Below are 24,758 nucleotides of genomic sequence, written 5' to 3'. Positions count from 1 at the left end.
ATGAAAAAAAAAATTAGGAGCACGCGCTGCTAAATTCTCAAATAGTTATACTTTTCATACAACAATTTCTTACTATACTTTTTACAATATTATTTTTTTTTTCTCTATCTCTCTCCATCCCATCACCTATCTTACAAACCTTTTGTACAATTCAAATTGTGACTGGTTTTATGCTGCAAGTAAAAGTGGGTTGTGATGAGCAGTAACTAGTAAGATATTCACTGCTTACTAATCAAAAGGTCACTCCAGACTTCCACTCCTGAATGGCTGAACGTAAAGTATGGTTTGGAGTCAGCACAGAATACTGAAGTTTAAGCTTTGTCATGGGTGACACATTGTGTTTGCTGAGCCATGCCTTGATTGCTATGTACTCATAAGTGAACCCATCCGCAGCAATATATGGATCATCCATGATTTCCTGCAGTACTCACAAATCAACCAAGAATTAACAAATAACTGAAAATGATATGCATCACTAAGATATCAAAACACAATAATCAAATGTTCATCAGATAAGTGCAGGTTTATACCTGAAGGATTGGACAATAATACTGGCTTGGCACACTTACACTATTTATTCCCATCCTTGTACTAGAATTTGCCGCATCAGAAAATCTTTCAAGCACTGGAAGAACTTCAGTATCAATTTCTGGTCTATCTCTGCATCTAAGTGCAGAGCATTTAAGGGCTACTTGAGCCAATTCCACTGTCACGATGAGTCCACGTGCATGGCGACCAGTTATCAATTGGAGAGTTATGACTCCAAAAGCATATACATCTGATTTTGGTCTGACAGTGCCAGTTCTCTGATACTCTGGGTCCATGTAATGCAGAGTACCGGCAAGAATTGATTCTCTGTACTCAGTGACATTGTCAGGCACTACTTCTACAAGGAGTTTAGCCAGCCCAATATCTGCAATTTTGCTCACATAATTTCTGTCTAACAAGACATTGCCAGGTTTTATATCTCGATGGACAATAGGCTCTGGCTTTGAATTATGCAAGAATGAGAGCCCACAAGCCATTTCAAAAACTATACAAAATCGAAAAAACCACGGAAGTGGGGGTTTTCCATTTTTTTTTTTTTTTGAGAAGATAGTCTTCTAGACTTCCATTTTCCTTGTATTCATAAACAAGACAACCACTCTCAGGACAGGCTCCAAATAACAATACCATATTAGGATGATGTAGTTGACTAAGAATCTCAACCTGCAACATATGGGAGACTACAGAAACTCAGAAAGGAATGCTTTCTCTTGTTATTGCAGCTTTCAGATATTGAATTGAATTCATTTAATATATTTAAAAGGCACCTAACATTAGGAAGCATTGGAAAATGAGATGCAAGGGAGTAAAGTTTGAAAATTCAATAAACTTTTAAATCAGCAAATTTCATATGAGAACTATTGCAGCACACAAAAAATGAACAAAGAGTAAATCCTAAGGAAGCTTGATCTGTCAAGGATTAGTTTATTAGTAATTTTTTATCAGTCTGCTTTTCCTGCAGTAGAGGTAGTGGGATAGCCAATTTTTAAATTTTCCAAGGCACTTGGATACTTGAGCTTACATTAGTAAGTTTTATAAATCAGTTCATGCTTTAGATTCTTAGATCATTTAAAATATGATATGAAGAACCATACTAGAAGGACACGACAAAGAGTTAGTCTCAGAATCTCACTCTCATATAAACAATTTCAAAGGGAAGAAAATTCAAGCACAAGAAGGACCTCTTTTAGAAACTCATCTTTCTTGTTGATTGCGTCTTGATGCAGAACCTTTACAGCTACTGGTGAGTGATCAAGATTACACTTGTAAACTTTCCCATATCCTCCTTCACCAATTATCAAGTCCTCAGCAAAAAAGTTCGTTACTAGCTTGATTTCATCCATGGTGTACTTTCTGTATCTCCTGTCATTTGAGAGCAATGTATCCACAATTCTCTGTTTTTCTATTGATTCTTTAAGGACATCAAGTTCAGCCATCTGTCTTTCATATGACTCTTTGGAAAACTTATTTTGGCCTCCTCAAGCTCCTTCATGACTTTTAAATACTTTGTTTTCTCTTCAGCAGGCAACTTTCTCAAAATCTCCTCTCTTTTTAGGGAAGCATTGACTATTTTAGTTTCTTCAAGAGATTCAGAAGAAAGTAAAAGGGCCTGCAAGTAAAAAGGGCTAACTCGTAAAGACATAAATTTCTCTGGTTGGAGCATAATTACTGTGAAGTGCCAAACTCGAAACTAAAGATTTAATTCAAGTCCAATTTGAGCAACTGTGCCACAATGAAGCAGACATGGCTGTGATTTTTAAAAAACTAAATTTTGAATTAAAAATTTGTTGAAATTAAAGAGTGCATAAGCTATATGTTTGAATATAATTGAAACCAATTATTTTTCATTTTGTTGACTTCAAGGCTCTTGATCAGGTTTTAGTCATCCAAAATTTTATGTTTAAAAGTAATTGATAAGCAGCATTATATGCTCGCAGGGAAAATGATTTGCCTTTTCTTTTAACAAATAATTTGAGTTGATACCTTTCATAGGCATTGACTTAGGCATTGAGAACGTGGGGGGAGGGAGGGGGATAAAAAGAAAGTAGCTTAGCTGAATTAGAGATCCAAACATGTATTTCCTTTTACAAACAAAAGAGAACTCAAATATTATCCAACTCTCACCTCGTTTTGAGCTTGAACCAGCTCTCCACAGACCTGTTTATACATGGTGATAGTATTTTGCAACTCCAGCTGCAGCCGTTCCACTTCTTCTTGCATGACTAACTGCATCAGACATATAAGTACACATCATATGAACACCACATCCATGTTGGAGAATAAAAAGAGTACCGCTTTCACAAGAATTTATTCATATGTGACACCCCCCCAATAATTCCTTTTGACTAAAAAGAAGAAAGTTACCTGTTCACGTTGTGCAGAAGGAATGAAATCAAATGAATGGAGGCTGATAGTTTCAATATCATCTCCGCAGTTTTCTGGATTTTCTTCTTCATTTTTGGTAGTATTTTCAAAAGAATCCCTACGACTAGATGATTGCAGACCAATGTAACTACGCTCTGATATTGATAAAAACCGGAAATTCCTTAGAATTTTAGGTTCAGTCGAGAATGAACTAATTCCAGACATTTCTCTGCCAATACCAGCACGATTGTCCGCTTTGTTTACTTTAGTGGACACGAAGTTCCTTGGGCTAGTTTCTGTCGGAGGGAAAATAAAAAAACTCAGAAATTATACAACTTCTTCCATAAAGATTTAATTCAAGACCCCTAATTCTATGAAAGCATCATCCAAAACCAATATAAGATGGTCGTGTGTATCAGGGCATAGGTGCAGACATCAAAATCCTGAAATGCAAGATCTTCAATCATACCACAAGAACGGGAAGATGAAAAATCAGCCAACTTGGATATAATTCTATCTCTAGCTACAATATATACAACACAACTGTCAGGAGCACATCTTAGAATGGTAGTTGGTATCCCAGGTCCTTTTAGCTTCCTGGAAGAAGAAAACTGGAATTTAGAAGACAGTAACTAGTAAAGAAGCATTGTTGTAAATTACTTTATGATCCATTCTCTCTTAGATGAACTGTTTGTAAAAAAAAACTGAAAATTAATTTCGTTGTACTTCCAATGATAGTTTTCAGTTGAGGTGACAGGTTTAGCATGCAAGTGCCAAACTCCTAATTGGAAAAATCTAATTAGATAAAAGATGCCTACAGAAAGTTAACATCTTTCCGTGGAATTTCAAATTCTCAATTTTAACAAAGATTAAAATTCCGACAGATATTCAATTCCCTTTAAATTATTATCTAAATATTAGATTTAAAATGACAGATATTTAATATTTCATTTATTCATCTAAACACGAACACAACATAAGAGAATTTAGAGAGATAATAAGAAACAAGAGATTTGTATTAAGAAATTCAATCTAACTAAAAACAATTTACAATTCTTTTATACAGGATTTAGATTTAACTAACCTAAGTTATTCAGTGACAAGTATAATACAATTGTCCTAACTAACTAATAAGAGTCTGTCTACTAATTATTGTTAGATTTATTGGTTTAATTAAAAAAAGATCGAGTGTCAAGTGAGTGTACTTCAATAACCGGCAATATAAATTTTTTTACACAATCATTTAATCATAAATTATCATGTATGATATAAGTTTGTTGACTTTTAAAATAATTATCTTAAAATAATTCAAATAATAATTTGTGATTGAATGACACGCTAATACATGAACATTAAACTTATAATGAAAATGTATAAATATAAACATTTAAAACTTTTAATTTAGAAAAAAAAAAGTAGATTAATTAAAAAATTATTTTGATGAAGGCAAGCAAGTCGTTATTTAAAATTAATTGAAAAAAGTATTGACTAACATCTTTAACAAATATACAGTGTGCTAGATAAGTATTTTCATATAACTTTCGTTTTTTTTTAAAAAAAATTGTTTGAGATAAACAATTTTTTTTAATAATTTATAGTGTTTTGCATATGCAACTTCAAGTAGTTAGTGTTTTTTGAGATGTTAGTTTCTAACTTATTTTTATTTTTATTTTATTTTTTTGTCATTCTTAAAATATTTATTAAGTTTATCTTTTATCTTTTTAGTTTACATAATAGAGTTTTTATTTTATTTTATTGGTTTTTTATATTATACTATTTTTAAATATTATTTATTTTATTATTTTAGGATTGTACTTCAAAATATTGATAATCGATCCACATGACAATACTTATATGGAGTGTTATTAAAAGTACGCAACGATATTATTATGCTAATCAATATAATGAAAGTATGGCCACTATTTAAGCATATAGTATCTGTCAAAAAAATTTAAGCATATGATATTTTTATTTTATTTTAAACTTAGTTTAAAATATTTAAAAATTAATATAAAGTTAATAGTAAAATAAATAAAATAAAAATAATACAATAACTGAAACTAAAAGTGTAATTAAAATAAATAATATTTAAATAAAAATTATAGAAGTTTAAAATTAATTAAAACTAAAACTAAAATTATTTTTATGCATAAAATAATATTAAAATTTATGTAAAAATATCATATAAACATCTTTATTTATGTCATTGTATATTATTATCATTTCAACAAATAATTTTATTAAACACTTATATTTAATTATCAGATTAATAACTTTCAATTATTAAACAACTTTTCAACTTTGAACTATAACTTTAAAATTTTTAACCGATTTTTCTACTACTTTTTTCAAACATAACTATAATGACATTTTCAATTTTCAAAAGAACTAAAATAAGGTTCATTTAATAAATTCTGTACCATGCACCATGCTCTTCTCTAGTGTTTTGTATCTAGGATTTTGGGTGTTTTGAAACAAGACATTCTTATGTCTTATATATATATATATATATAAAGATATTCTTATGCAAAATGAGTTTTCATTTAAAATTCCTTTAAGTAAATGATTTATTTGAAACCTTATTTAAACAAAGACTTTATTTATAAGCTTAACTACTATGGAACTTACTGACATTATTTTTTTACAATAATTAATTAAAGAGTTATCATCGATTCAAGGTTCAACATATTTGCTAGCCTGGTTTTAAACTTCAATTCCGTACACTTGGCTCATTAGATATATGCGCAGGGGTAAGAAAGAAATTTAGCTGCTTCTGAAGTTCTAATCTTTGACTACATACATACATGCAAAATTGTAGATGAATATGTACAGAGCAGAAATTCGAGTCCCATACATTGCAAGTTTTGCATCATCTAGTTTGGGATATCTAATGAGCTGCTGCTGCATGAGATCACCAGTGCCAGCATACAAACAGTCTCCATGGCAATCCTCACAATATATATAAACATCTTCATATAGTTGGCATTAATGAAGAAAAAAATTTAACACATTAACAGTCACATAGGAACAGGTATCCATGATCATTATAATTTGATTCTTTTTCTTTATATTCCTTATATTACCTGTTATTTTATAATTGGCAACTGAAATATGCATATGATGAGTGATGACTTGCACTTGAATATATCATGCAATTGAAGTACTAATATAGAACTTTCAAGTTTATATATATGCTACAGGCAAAAGATCCTAGCTAGTAAGAAATGAAGAGGGGAGGGAATTAAAGGAGGTGGTGACAGATAGAGAGAGAGCACACGGCTTTTGGCGTGAACTTAGATCCATGCTAGGAAAGAGCCAAGTGCTCACTCTCTTCTGTCACCTCCACAAATTAACAAACCTGAAGCATGCATATATAGACGATTCGATCTGTTTGATTCACTTCTTTGTTAATTATCAATCCAATGGCAGAAGAAGATATATTATGTGTTCTTAATATCTTCTGTAAGTAATTTATAGGATTAGGAGGAACTGGTGATGAGAAGGTATCTACCTCCCAATAATGAAATATGCCCGCAGACGAAGATAAATTCTCTTTCATTTCATCTAATGATTCTAATTGGTTATTTTTTATGGCAAACTAATAACCATACAATACATTCAAAAGAAAGATATGGTGCAATGATATACTTTGCCACATAGTTGTTGCAAGTAAGCAGCTTTGCCAGCTATTCGATCGGTTGTAGTCAGCTGAGAATAAGTTAATGTACAACAGGTGTCTACTTTGTTTAATTTCTTGGTTTTATTTCTAGGTTATTTCATGTAAAAGTAACTGATAAGTTAGTTAAAAGCTGTAGAACTAATCGATGGCTAAAAGCTGAAAGCTAGCTAATAATTGAAAAATTAATTTATTAGATTATAAGTGTTGTATAAAACTAATGGTTGAATTAGTTAAAAAAAGTGTGAATTAACAGAAAAAAAATGAAATCATAATTTATTTTAAAAAAATAACTAGATAATTAGATAGATATATTGAGAATAAAAAATGAAAGAAAATATAAAAATTTAAAAGTTAGTATATTAAAAGATGTTGCTTCAAGTAATGTGTTAACAAATACTAGAAGCTATTCAAAAAACATGTTTACTAAATAGTCAAACAAACTTTTTAGTCATTAAAAAAAAAGTTAAAAATTAGCTGAAATGCCTTACTAAAATAATCTTAATTAATATTTTTTTTATTAGAATTTCATTAAGGCCATGTTAGGTAAAATTAGGTAAAAGATAGAAAGTTAGTTGACAACTAGAAAATGAAAAATTATCTTATTAAATTAACTATTAAAGCAGCCGAAAAGTGTAAAATGACAGAAAAATAATAAAATTGTAATTTATTTAAAAAAGATAACTAGAAAATTGAATAAATATATTAAGGATAAAAATAAAAAAAAATATAAAAAATTAGAAACTAACATTTTAAAAATGTTACTTCAAGTAGCATTTCAAAAAATATTAGAAATAACTAAAAAAACTTGTTTACTGTTAAACAAGCTTTTCAATTAGTAAACAAATTAAAAATTAACTGAAATGTCTTATTAAACATAGTCTAAATATAATGTAGTGTAAAAAGTTTTATAGTCACTCAAATAATGTGGGATGTCACATTATTTAGGAAATTTAACATTTCAATAAATTGAAAATTTTGTATGTTATTAAATTTATTAAATAATACTTAATGAAAATAAGCAGTTGACAATACAAGTTGAACCTCTAAGAAAGCATCAAACACATCCTTAAATAGAGGTGATAAATTTTTAAGTGTAATCAAGTCTCATATCAAAGATTAATCTTATAATCAAACAAATAAATCAACTTATAAAGATATTTTAGGATCTCGTGTACCGGAATGGAGAGCTAAATGATCTATCAATGCTAGTTAATTTTTTTTTTGTAATAAGTCAATATATCATTAAATGCTAGAATAATTCTTTTTGTACTGGTATTACACATAATTTTTTTTATAAAGAGTCTAGCCAACAATTACCTTCAGCATTTATAGAAAGCAAGTTTTTTTTTTATTTATAAAATTTGAAAAACAAGAAAAAATAAAAAACAAGATGATATATTCTTTAAGATAAACACATATTAACTAAAAATTAAAATTAGAATTGGATCACAATCAAAATCCTATATTTTTGCATAGACAAATACATTGAGTTTATGTATGTATAGGGACGTGTCAAGTGTTTGAAGATAAAAAGGGACGTGTGCCAAGTGAGAATATTTTTTATTGTTGAGAAATGAAAACTATGAATATAAATTATTAAATTATATTTGAATGGTGGAGATCGATTAAAAAGTTAGTTAATACTCACATGACACTTAACAAATTATGTGTATTTTTTTTTAATCTTGACCATTTAAAATGTATGACTTCCTTTAAAAAAAAATGTATGCTTGTCTTGGAAGCTATTAGAGATTTCCTATTTTATACATGGTCGGTGATTTTTCATATGAAATAAAAGTAAGAATAAATAGTCATTTTTGTTCACGAATGTATAGAATGTTAATAAATTCGTTCTTGAAATATGAAAATTCAAATTTTAGTACTCGAAGTGAAAAAAATACGATAAATTCACTTTTGCGACAAATTTGTCAAATCCAAAATTTCATTTTATTTAAGGATAAAATATAATTTAATCTCAATCTTTTTCTTTTTTATCGTTGGAAGAATAGCATTACAACAAATACTTAAAAAATAGAAAAAAAAAACATAAGTTAGAACAAACATAATATTGATTAATAAACATAATTTATGTGTTGCTCTGAAATTTTTATTATAACAACATTAGACAATGACAAAATTAAATTGGGTTTCATTTTTTGCAAGAATTAACTTAATAGTTGTACATTTTTGTTTGAGTCTCATATTTTGGAGTCACGTTAATTTGTTGACCAATAGTATCTCGACCCTTACCTATCATAGCGTTGTAAATATTAGGCATCTTTCCAGGGAAAAGCTACATCTAGTATCAGACCAATTATTTGGGGCAATACGTCCCAGATTTTTTTTTTCAAGTGCAGAAACCCGAGGACCAGAAGTAGTAAGATTGATTCGCATATAAAAATATATCCAATTTTTTTTTGAAAAATTTTTGAAATAAAAAAAGAAATGTTCACATTAGAAATTTCAGAACAATAGACAGATTATGTATATTAATCAATATTATGTATATTATTACGTTTGTTCTAACTTATGTTTGCTTCATTATTTTTTAAGTTTTTATTATAATGTTATGCTTGCAATAATAAAAAAGGGGGAAAATGAAGATTAAATTATATTTCATCCTTAAATGAAACAAAATTTGGGATCTGACAAATTAATCCAATGGAAATTTATTGACATTTTGGTCTAATTTACTCAGGAGTCATGTTGGCAATCATTTTTATGACATTTTCATCCCTGTGTGTCACGTAGGCTCTTTCATTAACGGTAACAAATAGAAGTTAATGGATGAATGAATTTATCACACTTTTTTCACTTTTGGGATTAAAATTTGAATTTTCATCTTTCAGGAGTGAAGTTATTAATGCTCTATGTAGTCAGCGACAAAAATAACTATTTATCCTAAAAATAATATAATCTTTCCTTACCTTCAAATTTTTCTTAAAGGAATGTTGAATATCTCACTATTTGTAGCCTACTTTTTGATAATCATTGTAATCAGGGTATTTAATATATTTGGCAGGCATTAAATCCATATCATTTTTCATAAACTCAGTTTATTTATCAATTGAGTTACACGTTCTAACCTATCTTACTCTATGTTCATTTGTATATTGCATTTTGTGGCCCTATCTTAAGTCATCCAAGCTTATGCTATTGAAGTTTATTTGCAAAGTGCATGTTCTAGAAGATGATAAGCATTAAGGTGAAGATTTATATAATTATTTCACCATTGGCCAATTGTGGAGAGTGGGGCCTGGTGGGTTAAGTTGACCATGTGTATAATTTCTGACATGTGGTTAACATTACAAGCCTTTACACGCTGATGGAAGCTTATTGATAAATAAAGGTTGAGGATATCAATGCTAATTTTACGTGGCCATCCTTATCAAGTAAATTTTAATAAGGAAGGAATAAAGAAGGGGACCGATATCTATCTAGTGAAAACATAATTTATCCTTCAAGTAGGAAAATTAAGCCACTTGAAACTTAGAAAATCAAATGCACAGCATTGTAAGAAAGGGATGTTTTGTTGTGCACATACAAAAAAATCTATATTGGCATAAGTGGCTTATTATGCATAAAGTATATATTCGTTCATCAATTAAACAAACACAACTGAGGCAAGAATCATTAAATGTTATTATTTCATAAGGAAATTTGCACAAACTAATGTGTACAGAGATTTTAGACGTGTCGATCTGCCAATGAGACGTTCCCTGTTGAGTGCTAAACTAACAAATAATTTATTGTACGTGATGCTCAAGGAAGGCCATTCTATTTGCTTAAAAAAAAGGTTTAAAGCAACGATTTAAGTTTACCAAGCACTATTGATTCTACAAATCAAGACCTAGTAATTAAGAATAGCCACTAATTACCCAGGGCTTATGCATGGAGCTGTCAGTTTCGATTCCAATTGCATTTGTCAAATTCAGTGCGTGTTCAAACATGAAAATAACAAAGGACAAGGAAAAATGCCAGAGGTATTTGTCTGTGTAGAGGAATATATGAATTTTTGTCTGTAGCAATTGACAGTTTCCTTATTAATTTATGTTTGAGTTGTCTCAGTGGGGCGAAGGAAATGGCATTTTTGTGTATGTAATGGGTGTTGCTACACACACCATGCAAATTGCTGGTACACCCAGCATAACTTGCATAATTCCTATTTTATCCTTTCATAAAACTGATACGGATTAGGGTTTAAAGGACAATAAAAATAAGATTTTAGATAGAATTTAAAGAACACTAATGATAGGTTAAAAATAAGACTAAAAAACATAAATATTAGATAAACGTTTATCATTTTTTTTAATTTCTTATCAACCATCTTAATTCTTAAGTGATATTTTATTGAAAAATATATGTTTATTTCAGAAGTATATCTCTGGAACTATGAATCATAGTTTTGAAGATACATTTCTAGAATAGATATATATAATTCTAGAAATACATTTTTAGAAAGCATAAGGGACGTGCTTCTTTAACAAACAAGATATAATTGTAGAAAGGGGATAAATGGGTGTACTTAGGAAAAATGAAGGTGTAAATAGGAAGAGCCTAAATAAGAGTTTGAAGGAGTTCTCTTTAAAGTTTTATTTCACACAGACACATTTGTATTTCTCTCACCCTAGCTAAATATAAATTCTCGAGGATGTGAAATCATATTTTTGATAACTTTATGGGACAAACTCGTCCATTTGAGTCCAGATATGGTGTAAACCAGGGCGTGAGAAAAGGGAATGCATGCAGTGTCAAATTAATTAAAATTACTTATTGTTATTTGTAGTAAGCCACCCCCCAATCCCATGTGGCGATGGCTTCATTTTTACCAATTATTCCGTTGCAATCTGCTGCTTAGTGCTGGCGGCTGCAATATTGTGCTCAAAATAAATTTTTATATGAGCCCAACCTAAAGGTTCAATATCATCGAATAAACATACTCAATTTGAAAGTGTGGTATGTTGATGAAACTTGTCAAATTTTGAGCAATATTGTAATTAAACTAGGATCCTATTGAAACCAGAGAATAAAGACAACCCAAAGCACTGTCTGTTATAAAGAAATATACGTGCATATCAACTTCGACCTTTTTGATATTGTTAGGAGGACCTTTTTAATATTGTTATTGGTGGATATATATATATTGTGGTTTGTAGGATCTAATTAATTCTTCATGGTTACGTGGAGTACTGTCAAACAATAAAAAGGAAAATACAGCAGTTTAGTAACAAAGACTGGTTGAAAAGTTTGGCGTAAAAATGTTATTTTTCAACCATAGCCTTCTGATTATTGTTACAGACAGTTTCAGATACATGCCGATCTCATCCTTTTTGAGGCCATCTGATTCAATTAGGATGAACAATGTCCTGCATTACTTTACAAGCACAAGCACGCCCACTATAATTAAAAAAAAAAAAGGTGTCATTAACAAAAAAATGTTAATAATTAGGCAGCTGCATTGATATAGTTTTTGTCTAACAAAAATTTAATTTGTTAAAAAACACAAATTGTATTTGCTATGTTAATCATGTGATGCAATATAATCATATTAATAAATAATTTCATTGTATAAGAAATGGATATATACTGTTAAATGTTAATACATTACAAGTAGGATGCACATTCTGGCGTACATTACATAATTATTATATAAAATACATATCCGTTGTAATGGATGTCCTATCTGTCTTAAAAAGCTGTCAATTAATTAACCTGAAGATAGTTGTAGAGAAGTGATCTTCTCCTTCTGTAAGTGGTGGTGTGTCAAATAGGGAGGGAATGGCTAACAGAAAAAAAAAATGAACATCATATTGAATATTGATAATAAAGACAAATTTTCAGCATAAAGTTTCTCACATGCACAGCTATGTCTCGAGGAATTAATGAATCTAATCGTCATATCCACAGCCAGTCCATCAAGAAGAACTCTGAATGGACTGTGCTATTAAGTTATCAAAGTAAACTTAGTTAATGGAAGAGGCACCCCATGCATGAGTCCACATATTAATCAAGTTTGGGTTATTAAAATACAGAACGCGTGCAAAACTGGAAAATCTGGCAAGTTGGAGGTTTATATTATATATTTTGGTGCGTCTTAATTCATGAACTCGAAGTTGAAACCTGGCCATTACATAGAATTTGATGACTATTGCATCATGCATGCCAGCGTAACATCACACTAGCATGTGACGTGAGGTTGATAATATACTACTAATTTGAAGGTTGTCATTCTGGATCACTTATGTACATAATTCTAAAGAGAATAGGTGTTTATAAATTTGGAAGATTGATTTAATTATGTATGCAAATCAAATTATAATATTAAACAGCCTAAAGGATATATTAAGCACACAAATGTTGAATTCAGTCAAACACGAGGCCACTGAGCAGCAAATTAAGTCACAAGTGGTGTGGTGTTTTTATGTGAATATATAAATGTGGCATCTCTGATATCATTGTCTATAAATTAAGCATATACGTTTCCAAATTCATAGTTGTCTGGCCTCTTTTTATAATTTGCATCCTTCCTTTGGTCTTATAGTTATTAGTTAGACCTTGCACAGTAAATAACAATGAAGCGGCCATTTAGTTCGAGCGGTTATCACTTTTGTCTAATGAATATGTTCCTGTTGCTTTTGGCAGTAAGGTCCCAACTGACAACAGACTTTTATAAATCATCATGTCCTAACGTTTCCAAAATAGTAAGGAGAGAAGTTCAAAAAGCTCTAATGAATGAGATTCGAATGGCTGCTTCTTTGCTTCGCCTTCACTTTCATGATTGTTTTGTGAATGTAAGTTTAATGGTTGTTTTGTTATATGCATACTTCATGATCAGTCAAATTGTTAGGGATATTGTTATCATTCTTATCCTTGTAACCTACAGAAAATGTTAACAACATACTATCTCTGATACACTTTTTAAAACTAAGTCTTTATTATTAACTGATATTGGAAATCCCATAATTTATTGAGTCCGACTTCATATTTAATGAGTCATACTAATGATTTTATAGTTTCTAATCAACTTTAACGAATGATAGAAAATGTGTTGGAGAATATGTTACTAACACATATCTAACCTCAAAGTCCCAAATAATATTGGTAGTAAAGGATTGCAATTTATTCAAAGTTTTAAATTGTAGTCAACAAGTGGTTGCTATATTAAGGGCACATTGCATCAACTGCATTTGCATGCAATTGTCCACAATATTAAATTTTTATTGGTCTCTGCAATCACGCGCAAACACAATTTGAAACTTTGATTTGTACTAAAAATATTTTATTGGTGCAATTAAAGGGTAGTAAATTGCATGCTTAGATAGATTATGAGTTCTTGTATCAACACAAAGTTGTCAGTAAACTGCACTAAAGAATTTTTAAAAAAAATTATCCAAAGAGAAATTATCGTGTTATATCGAAATACTGTTACTAGGTATTCCATATTTCCCATTAATTATGTGACACAGAATCAATAAGTTAGAGCATAACTCAAGCGATTAAGGTATAGGGTGGGGTAGAGATCTTAAGTTCCACTCTCATATAAAACATGGAGTAATCACTGAAACTGAAATGCTTATTCTTCCTTCCATCATGGTATAATTATAATCTGATACACCTAATTTTCATTTATATCAATTTGTTTTTGGTCGAACATCATCAGGGTTGTGATGGATCAATACTACTAGATGGTGGTGATGATGGAGAGAAATCTGCTGCTCCTAACCTGAACTCTGCTAGAGGATATGAAGTGGTAGATACAATCAAAAGTTCAGTGGAGAGTGCATGCAGTGGGGTTGTCTCCTGTGCTGATATATTAGCCATCGCTGCCAGAGATTCTGTTTTCCTAGTAATTCTATTCAAATCCCATTATTCTCTATATTAATTTTACTTATTTCGTTTTCAAGTCGAGGAACATGCACGTGAATGAAATATAACTTACCCAAACAAGTTGTAGAAGTGGTTAACTAGATCTGTCATGTTTTTTATGTACTTCTTCTTAGACAACCAATTTGGGTTTAGCATAATTACATATATCACTCATAAAGTCACAATGTTTCGTAGAGTGGTGGTCCTTCTTGGAAGGTTCTGCTAGGACGAAGAGATGGAACAGTCTCAAACGGAACACTAGCAAATGAGGCGCTTCCTTCGCCATTTGATCCATTAGATACCATCATTTCAAAGTTTACTAATATGGGCCTTAATCTCACAGATGTTGTTTCTTTATCAGGTAACATATATAGAACTTCACAATCTATTCAAGCTAGCTAGCTCGTAAACAATTAATCAAGAAAATTATATATAGTTTTTTAGGTGTTGTTCTCCAATTAGAGTTGAAGTTTCACCTTAGTAATCTATATAATAAAGGTATGCATTAAAGGATTGTGCAGATTATGAAAGTAAAACTTCAGTTCGGATTGGAGAGCAGCACCCAGAGGGAACTGTATCTAAGTAAAAAGCTTAGATACAGTTTCTCAGGTGTTGCTGGTGTTGTTCTTCAATTAAAATTGAAGTTTCATCTTAGTAATCTGTGTAATGAAGGTATGCATTAAAGATTTACATAGATTGTCAACATGGAACTTCAATACTGATTAGAGAATTACACCAACAACTCTTAAGAAACTGTATCTAAGTTTTTTTTCTTAATTTGTTAGCTTAATTGCTTCAATATATATTTATATATATGGTAACTAACATTTGCTAATCCAATTATTTGTGAAGGTGCCCATACTATTGGCCGAGCAAGGTGTACACTGTTTGGCAATAGATTATTCAACTTCTCAGGAACAGGTGCACCAGACAGTACTCTAGACACAGACATGCTCTCTGACCTGCAAAGTTTGTGTCCTCAAAATGGAGATGGAAACGTTACAACAGTCCTTGATCGGAATTCCTCGGATCTATTTGACAGTCACTACTTCAAGAACTTGCTCAGTGGAATGGGCCTTCTCAGTTCTGACCAGATTCTATTTTCTAGTGATGAAGCTAATTCAACTACTAAACCTTTAGTCCAGAGCTATAGCAACGATAGTGGACTCTTCTTTGGGGACTTTGCCAACTCTATGATCAAGATGGGGAATATCAATATTAAGACTGGGACTAATGGAGAGATTAGGAAGAACTGCAGAGTGATAAATTCTTAGTAATATGAAATTGGCTTTGGAAGACATTAAATAAGCAGAATATTGGACATCTTCCAGTTATATTAGGTAATTGAGATGGTGGTTGTTATGTTATGTTTCTCGAAATGGAATTTGTAGGTTGAATGTGCTTTTCAGGTCCCACATTGTGGATGTGAGAACCTAACCCAGCAAAAGACAAAATATAAATAGGATAGTCTGAGGTATTTCCCTTGTTGTTGTTCTACGGGGACCAGCTTATTCTATTCAGATTATTGTAATAAATATATATTAAAATGGATAATAACATAAGTCACTAAGATACCTTTGGATTTGGACCTTTCCATAAAAAGAAGATAACTTTGGACCTTTGATAGTGATAGAAAAGAGATAAATAACAGGTGAATGAAAATAGTAAAAAAAGAAATAAAATGAAAATGTTTTGTTTAATGGTGGCAGTTAAATCCGAGGGAGGTGAAAGTAGGGTGAATTAAAATAGGAAAAGGGAAAGAAAACAGGTAAAAAAAAGGAGAGATGAAAATAAACGTTTTTGTTTAGTCGTTTGTTTGGTAGCAGTTAAATCCAAGGGAGGTGAGAGAAGGGAATTGAGGGTGAATTGGTGAATATTTTCAGTTTGGTAAAAAAGCTCAATTTTTGTGCAATTGGAAACTAAGGACTCAATATCACAATTGCAATAATTAGTAGACCAAAAGTACAACAGGGATTGGAAATAACAATTGTGATGAGAAATATTCACTTGGAAAATTGTAAAAAGAGGCGGGGTCAACCAGTTTATCCCGGTCGCGGCCCGAATCCAAGGGTCATCATCCTCTTTAAAACGACGTCGTTGACTGCACTTCTTTGCTGAAAAAGCGAGCGGCGAGTAACAATGTGCGGCGACGCCACGAACTGGGACGAAGACGCATACAGAGAAACCGTACTCAGGGAGAGGGAAATCCAAACCCGAACCGTTTTCCGAACCGCTTGGGCCCCACCCTACACCTCTAACCTCGACACTCTCCTTGTCGCCTCTAGCGACGGTTCCGTCGCATCCTACTCCATCTCTTCCTCCGTCGTCGCCTCTAAGCTCAAAAATGTTCGCATCGTCTCAATTCCTTCTTTCTTTCTTTTTTTTTTAGTTCAATTCAAGTGCATACCCAACCAATTTTGTTTGCTTTCAACTATCATTTCACTTCACGCGCCGTTAGCAGTTTATTTCTTTCCAATTTTGATGGTGAAACTAGCTTTTCTTATTTCGTTGTTTTTGCATTTCTTATTTGTTGCAGCCATTCGGTTTTGTCAATGCCGATACAGATGAGTACGTCTGCCTTCACAGAATTTATGCTTAATCAATTATTTATTGGTCTTAGGGCTTAACCGTGTTTCGTGTGCAATGCTACTGGTTTAGGTTATTGGCTGAACCAAATTGCTTCGTTCAAGCGCACGCTGGACCTGCTTACGATGTCAAGTTTTATGGTGACGGCGAAGATGCTCTGTTGCTGAGGTTCAAATTACTACTGAATACTGATACCTCTGTTTGTCTCGTCTTACTGTCTTCTCACGATGTACCGCGTTAGGATACTTTTTCCGCGTGTGCGTAGTTTATGCATGAAGAGGCAGACTCAAATGTAGGGCTATAAGAGCATGATTTGTGCTAGCTGCATGAATGCTTCTATTGTTTCTTATTTTCTACTTAGAAAAATTTCTTTTCAGCCATTTAAATTTTAAAATGAGAACCAAATAACAAGTTCACTATTGAAGATGCTCTTGAAGTTTTTTCCCCCATCATGCCCTCCTAGTCCTATGTTATGCATTTGTGCCTTTTAATGTGTATTTGCATTTACTATCATGGTCTTGAAGGAATTAATTAATTGCATGATGAGCTAGTTGTGAACCTGCTAGATGCTTTATAAGGGTTTTGTTTAGGGAGTTATGTGTTGGCAGACGTTATAGTTCTTTTTAATATAATTCATATGCACGCTGAAATGATTTTTCATGACTAGATGCAAGAATGAAACATATTAACCATTTGGCACAACTCCTGACAGCAGTTTTATCTTGCAGCTGTGGTGATGATGGTCAGATTCGAGGATGGAGATGGAAGGAATTTTCAAGCTCAAATTATTCTGTTTCTTCCCAAGGTGATATTGCTTGTTTGGGAATGATTAATTTTTGGGAAATTATTTATTTTTGCAAAAGCTGGTAAAAATAAGCAAATATTTCCTCAAAATAAACTGAGCCAAACACGCACTACTGTTGAAATCGAATATTAAATTAGCCTGAGCATTAGTGCATCCATTTTTATCTTTTTCGTCTCTGAAGCAACTTTCATCATTGTTTTCTTTGTTTTTCCTCAATTATTTTGTTTCTGAATCTATGAATCTTAGTGTTTTATTTTTACTTGCAAGTGTTTCTTTTTTATATTGAAAGTGCCCCTTGGATTTGTTCCTTTGTAAAGCATGATAAAACTAAATCTGATTGATTTGTTTGATTGCACTTTTACATATTTTATATCAAAAAACTGCAAAGTGTTAATAAGAATTGAGATTTTTTCCACTTGGAATTTTAGGGTAAAGATGGAATTATGGAAAATACAGAAGAGAGAAACACAACTCAAATGATATTAGAAAAAGCTTTGATGTATATATATGATATAATACACTAATCTATTACTTTATTTTATTTTATTTTTAACATATAGGTTAAGTACTAGTATTGTAAAACTAGTACAAAACACAGATCAATAACACTTCATGATAAGACCCATAAAAGGATATGTCAGTGAGAATCCTAATACTCTAACAGTTCCATCTATCATTTTCATTTTCTTTAAGAATTTAGAATTCTAAATGAGAAACATCAAAATGATTGATGTGATGCGGCAAATTTATGGTTCTGCTAAATTTCTTTGGTTGGCTAAAGCTCAATATGATATTGTTCTTTATCCTCTACAATACCTCTCCCTTATTATGCATTTGATTTGATTGGGAGTTGTGTCATTCCCCTTCAGTCCTTCACTTACTTCTACGTCACTTATTTTCTTATTTTTACTGTTGAATTAATGATTTATATGTGTTATGTATGTCATCCCTTAATATTTCAGGAAATGATATCAAGCCTGTACTTGATGTGGTGAATCCTCAACACAAGTGAGTTTTTAAAGAATTGATGCATTTTTTTTTTTGCTCAGCAAAAATAATATGATATATTAATTGAGTACCAGGGGTACTAGTAATACATATTACAGTTCAAATTTGGCCCCATAACAATGCATTAGACCAAAGATATGAACTATATATAGAATATTACAGAAATCCTTAGTACTAGAAAATGCTGTAATAATCTATCCTACTCTATTGAGAAACCCTGCTCTAACATTGGAAGACCAGTAGTTATAGTGAGTGTTGAAATCCTTTTCCAAGTTTGTAAGCCACGCCCATAATGTGAAAAGTGCATCATCTAGGATTCTGTTGGCATTTAGTGAACCATTGGAGAAGATAATGTCATTTCTTTGCTTCCAAATGGTCCAAGTCAGCGCCAACCACCACCATTTCCATCTGGTAGATCTCATTCCCTCTGTCACCCCATGTATGTGTTGGAGGAAATGTTGCCTTGGGTGATTTGGGAAGGCCCCGGACAGATCTACCCAAGACAAGGATTCCCACCATACTGGAATTATCTTGTGACAGTGAAAAAATAAGTGACCTGCGCTTTCCTCCACCTCGCTGCAGAATGGGCAAGTTGCATCTTCAACCTGAATCTGTCAAGTCCGCAAATTTGCTCTAGTTGAAAGTCTATCTCTAATTAGCCTCCACGCAAATATAACAAACTTAGGCGGCAGCTTAAGCTTCCATAGCTCCTTGAATGCTCCATCCTGTTGGTGTTCAGCTATTTCCCCCCTCAACACAAAATAAGCAGATTTTGACGTGTATTCCCCACTCGGATCTGCCTTCCACACCCATTTATCACCTATGTGCGGCTGAATTGGGTGACGTGCAACCTCCGATAAGAATGAAACCGCCATCTCTATTTCATTATCAAACAATGGTCTTCTCCACCTAAAATCCCATTCCCACCCCGCATCTTTGAAGGCCCCCATGTGCTGTATACTCCGGTTTTGCTGTGTAGAGATACTAAATAACCTAGGATATCTTGCAAGTAGCGTGTCCTCATCACCCATCCATCTATCCTCCCAAAATTTAAACTTGTCCCCACTTCCAACCCTCCATGATGTTGTAGAATTGATGCATGTTTCAGCTTGTTTGCTATAAGCACTGCAGATCTACAGGATGCTTTATGCTTCTTGATTTCATTGTTGTTTGGCTCATGTTTCATGTATATTCTCTGAATATACTATTTTAGATTTCAACATTTGGCATTATTGTCTATTGCACTAAAAAATCATTTAAAATGATTTGGAAATAATCTTGGATATTTAAAATTCTTCTTTATCTGATTTGCTTTTACAATTGTCATAGTTAATCTTTATGGTATTTGCCTGAGTTGAAACCTGTCAGAAAAGATTCTTCTCACAATCAGGGCATGTGTAGAAAATTTGTACCTTATTATAATTTAGCATCGGGCTATCAGCAGTTCCTTTGTACCTCTGTTTTTGGTTCTGATTGTCCTCTATATGTCCACTCACTATTGTCTTTCAGAGGTCCTTGGGGTGCACTTTCACCCGTCCCAGAGAATAATGCTATTGCTGTCAATACTCAGGTTTGCAATTGTTTTTGAGTGTTTGTCACAATAATTTGTTTGTTATTTCAAGATTCAGTTTGTGTCGATATTTTTTTGTTTAATTGTAGGGGGGATCTGTTTTTGCCGCATCTGGTGATTCTTGTGCATATTGTTGGGATGTGGTATGTAATTATGTATTCACGGAAGGTGAATATAATTCTTGGATAACTTGATTTATAACTATATTTGTGTTGATACTGGACTAACTTGTGTTAATGTTTCTAGGAAACTGGTAAAGTGAAAATGGTATTCAAGGGGCACATGGACTATTTGCATTGTATAGTTGCTCGCAACTCATCAAATCAGGTCTTGATTCTTGACCTTATTATCATTTGAACTTGATGATAATTATTAACTGAGAAATAAACCCAAAGGTGGAGAATGGAGTTTGCATCTTGTTTAGACATTGGTCTGAACTTTATTAAATAAAGGGGAGCATTTTACAAGCTTTTACAAGACATAGTGGTCCTAGTGGAGATAATGATATTATTATAAAATAAGGAGAGTGGAGAGATTACCTGGAGTTTTATTATTTAAAATAAATTTATTTGGTTTTTTATTTTTGCACTATATATGATGTCTGTATTAGTCGTAAAGTTATATTTAATACTTTTTGGAACATATACAAGACATAGACAGGGCAATAGTTATATGTACCATATAAAAAGGTATTGAAGGGGGAGATGAGAAAAAGGAGAGATATATACTGTTGAAGCAACTAGAGATCTTTTCTGCAGAAATAATTTATAGTTTCTACACAAAATGTTAAAATTTTAAACTAGTAATAGAATTTAAAGTTCCATTACTGTTCTTGTGCTAGAGAATATGTGGGTTAGTATTTTAAAATCCTGACTGTTAAAGTATCTTCTCTGTTGCTATTTCTCTTTTGCTTAGTGATCTTGTTGTCGTTCCACATTATTTCTAGGTTTTTAACTGTTGATTCTTTCTGATCAATGTTTAGATCATAACAGGTTCGGAGGATGGGACAACACGAATTTGGGGTATTATTCATTTTTCAGCTCAAGTTACTAAAGTTGAACAAACTACATTAATTATATTACTTTTTTTAATGTAAATTAATTGGTTATTGAAATATATTGGTATAGATTTATTGGGTACTTACGTTTTTTAGGCTTATTTACCATATTTACTAGATTGCAAAAGTGGAAAGTGTACGCAAGTGATTGATCCAGCAAGAGATTTGAAATTAAAGGGATCTGCTTCATGGGTTGGTTGTGTTGCTTTAGATGCAAGTGAGAGCTGGTTGGTAAGAGCATAAATCTTATTTTATAATTTCCTTGCCACTTCCCTTCATGTTTTCGCTTTACACATCCTAATTTGGTAAAAGAAATACAAATGTTCAGACAAAATGTTGATCGCTTCTGGGCATAACTACAGATGCAGTTGATGTGATGTTATGAGAACAGATATTAGACAATGTTTTGTTCTTTGGAAACCAAAATAAATTACGCATGCAATGCCTTGTTATTGATATATGGTTCATTAACTATTAAGACTTGGATAACTGTTATTTCTCAGGATTGAGAATAGTGTGCTATAGCACCGTGGTGGAGTGGGCCCTGGCCGCAACCGGGGCCTCCATAACGGCACAGTTCAATGTCGTGGCTGTAGTGGCAGGGACAGCGCTGCTATTCTGTTTTACTGAAAATGCTCTCCAAAAACGTGTCACCTATCTCTGCCATTTGACCCTTCTCTTTCTCGTCTCTCCGTCACACCACTTCTGACCATCTCTGGCGGAGTGTGCAGCCCGTTTTGCTGTTTTTTAGCTTCCCTGTTCTGTGACTTTTGCCCTTGTTTCCCCTTTGTTCTGCTGATCTTCCCTAGTTTAGAGTTGCAAATATACATTGTATAATGCAATATAATAGAGACAAATATATAAAATATAATAATTAAATAAAATATACATAAATATGAAAAAAAAATTAGAATAGCAGTCATCCTGCTTTAGTGTTTTTGGGGTCAGCCGCTAACTGGGATTTAAAACATTGTTATATCTAATTATGATTTATTTTCTTGTCCTGTGCAATTATAAGCATTATGTGATAAAGCTATTTTTGCTAATAATTTTTTTATTTCATCTATAAAAAACACATGTTTCTTGCAAGAATAATCTTCACATTTTAAGGTAGTCCTTTCTCTGTAGGCAAACTGGTAAAATGAACACATGCATGGGAAATTATGGTGTATATGTTATTGAATTGTTGGTTGGTTTTATAATAGTTAAGGGACTATTGCCACTTTTATTCAGGCTTGCAGTAGTGGACGTAATATATCACTTTGGAACCTTCCTGCTTCAGAATGCGTATCAAAGATTCCAACTCGTGCTTGTGTACAAGACATGTCATTTGACAATAATCAAGTGAGTCAGTTATCTCTCTATTTTTTCTTCAGTTGTTTCAAATGTCACTAGTAATATTAACTTTCTAATAATATTTGATATTGGTGATATGTATCTGATGGACTGGTATGGTGACACTGTCAAAATTGATTAGGTCATTTGTAATCTTCTAAATGCAAAAATATATGCTCTGGTAAAAAGATGAAGTATCCACTCTGGTAAAAAGAATACCGTGCTTTAGATTCACAGTTCAGCACCTAGGGTCTGTCCTTATATTTTTGTTTGTTAGCTTAGCTCCTAGATTTTTCTGGTGCAAAATTGCCTGCATATTTTTCTCCTTTCAAATGTAAGTAATGCAATTATCATTCAGTATCTATCACATGGAAATTGTTGTTCACTTGTTCTCTTCTGAATATTGAGTGACTCATTTGTTCTTATGATATCAATAGTTCTCACTATAATTTTAGCTCTCATAATTTTTGTTAATTGTTTGTATTTTACTCAGATTTTGACAGTTGGTACAGATCCTCTACTCAATCGCTTTGACATGAATGGCACTATCCTTTCACAAATACAGTGTGCTCCTTCGTCATCTTTTTCTATCTCCTTACATCCTGCAGGGGTATGTTCTGATTCAAAATCATTGCTATTTAGTTGCTTTTAGTACCTTGGATTTAGATCAGCTCAAAGATGCGGATGGACTCCTTGTTGCTCTGCTTTATTTGATATATTGGGGGCATTACCGCGTTATTCATTTCAGGTTATGGCAGTTGGAGGTTATGGATGTCTTGTTGATGTTATCTCACAATTTGGCAGCCACATGTGCACATTTCGTTGCCAGTGTGTCTAAGCGAAGATCTAATATAGTTTGACAATTTTGATACCTCAAGGCCACCCAAAACAATTTCGAAGTCAACGAATGACAAGCTTTGGGATTTAGTACAGAATTGCAAGCTCTTCCAAAATTAAGTTTGAAATTTGATTGAGTGAATTGTGGATATCTTATAATTATGTGAATTGCCTGAAAATAAAAAAGATATTATTTTTTCTATGACTGTATTTAGGCTTCTAGTGCGAGGTTTTAAAAAAAAAAATAAAAATGGGAGTGGTGGCTGAAATATTAAAGTAGGAAAAGCTTGGATCACTTCGGAAGTTTTTGCTTCCTGTGTTAAGTGTTAACATCTAAAGCCCTTATGCTGAATGAGCAACACATGGCCTGTCTGTACTCTGGATTCCATTCTTCTCTACATATGCCACTCAGCTTATTTACCAAAATACAAAGACTCCTCAGCTGCATCATTTGTATGTTTCTGAAGTTCATATCGTCAAAATGAGTGTATCATGAAGATAAAAGTACAATAGTGTTTGATTTGTCTTTCCAAGTAGGAAAAATGCTACTATGTATGAATTCCTAGTGGCAGGAAAAACTTTATAACCTCCAACTGCTTTTTGATTTCTGTGAAAGGTTTTAACTTTAAATTTCTAATTTAACATTCAGCAAATGTTTTCCCAAAGTATTTTTGCAATTGATTCGAACTATAAGTATATAACATTGCTGTTCTAAGGAATTATTTCACTTGGTTTTAGTAATGAGTACAAAATTTCACATTATTATTATTATAGTATTTTGTTTTCTAAAATTATATGAAAGAAAATGTGAAAATAAACAGAAATTAAACGGGGAGTTTGAACTCCCATAACATCAGCTCGCAGTAGAGAACTAAGAAACAAAGGTTGCTGCTCAAAAATCACCAGATCTCCCTCCATGCTACACGCATACTCAGCTAGCTCATCTGCACTAGAATTAGCCTCCCAATAAACATGATGAATATTGAAATGGGAAAATTTCTGTTTGATAGCTCTTATATTTTGCACTAACCTCCATCCTGAGGCACAACCAATCCTCTCCCCTCTAATAGCATTGACAACTGACAGGGAATCCACTTGAATAATC

At 32.2% G+C, this 24,758-nt stretch overlaps 3 protein-coding genes and 1 non-coding gene across 4 annotated transcripts; 2 read left to right on the top strand and 2 right to left on the bottom strand.

Moving 5' to 3' along the window:
- Window position 1: 1 nt before the first annotated feature.
- Window positions 2-3,775, bottom strand: LOC100820557 (U-box domain-containing protein 34-like). Its single transcript, XM_014765509.3, is given in 7 exon segments — window positions 2-418; window positions 531-1,079; window positions 1,081-1,209; window positions 1,728-2,014; window positions 2,017-2,155; window positions 2,671-2,772; window positions 2,911-3,775. Coding segments are annotated over 7 exon segments (1,617 nt in total). The 5' UTR covers window positions 3,136-3,775; the 3' UTR covers window positions 2-232.
- A 2,379-nt stretch (window positions 3,776-6,154) lies between these two features.
- Window positions 6,155-6,259, bottom strand: MIR156Q (microRNA MIR156q). The gene has a single exon (NR_126656.1). It is a non-coding gene; the product is annotated as a microRNA MIR156q (primary transcript).
- Window positions 6,260-13,095: 6,836 nt separating this feature from the next.
- On the top strand, window positions 13,096-16,037 carry LOC100787073 (peroxidase N-like). Its single transcript, NM_001253985.1, is given in 4 exon segments — window positions 13,096-13,380; window positions 14,250-14,435; window positions 14,651-14,816; window positions 15,308-16,037. Coding segments are annotated over 4 exon segments (993 nt in total). The 5' UTR covers window positions 13,096-13,161; the 3' UTR covers window positions 15,730-16,037.
- A 412-nt stretch (window positions 16,038-16,449) lies between these two features.
- LOC100820024 (WD40 domain-containing protin) lies at window positions 16,450-23,853 on the top strand. Its single transcript, NM_001354302.1, has 13 exons — window positions 16,450-16,801; window positions 16,992-17,023; window positions 17,114-17,209; window positions 17,770-17,846; window positions 18,809-18,854; window positions 20,364-20,424; window positions 20,514-20,567; window positions 20,671-20,751; window positions 21,407-21,446; window positions 21,600-21,712; window positions 22,715-22,825; window positions 23,310-23,426; window positions 23,565-23,853. The coding sequence occupies exons 1-13, from the start codon at window positions 16,595-16,597 to the stop codon at window positions 23,652-23,654; spliced, it is 1,125 nt and encodes a 374-aa protein (NP_001341231.1). The 5' UTR covers window positions 16,450-16,594; the 3' UTR covers window positions 23,655-23,853.
- Window positions 23,854-24,758: the final 905 nt, after the last annotated feature.

Source organism: Glycine max, chromosome 13, assembly GCF_000004515.6.
Source record: "Glycine max cultivar Williams 82 chromosome 13, Glycine_max_v4.0, whole genome shotgun sequence".
NCBI lineage: Eukaryota > Viridiplantae > Streptophyta > Magnoliopsida > Fabales > Fabaceae > Glycine > Glycine max.
This window is presented reverse-complemented; position numbering and strand designations above follow the sequence as displayed.

Coding starts and splice junctions, on each gene's coding strand:
- LOC100820024 (NM_001354302.1), top strand. CDS start 16,595: ATGTGCGGCGACGCCACGAACTGGGACGAAGACGCATACAGAGAAACC. Junction 17,210..17,769: donor GAAGATGCTCTGTTGCTGAG/GTTCAAATTACT, acceptor TTTATCTTGCAG/CTGTGGTGATGATGGTCAGA. Junction 17,847..18,808: donor TTATTCTGTTTCTTCCCAAG/GTGATATTGCTT, acceptor TTAATATTTCAG/GAAATGATATCAAGCCTGTA.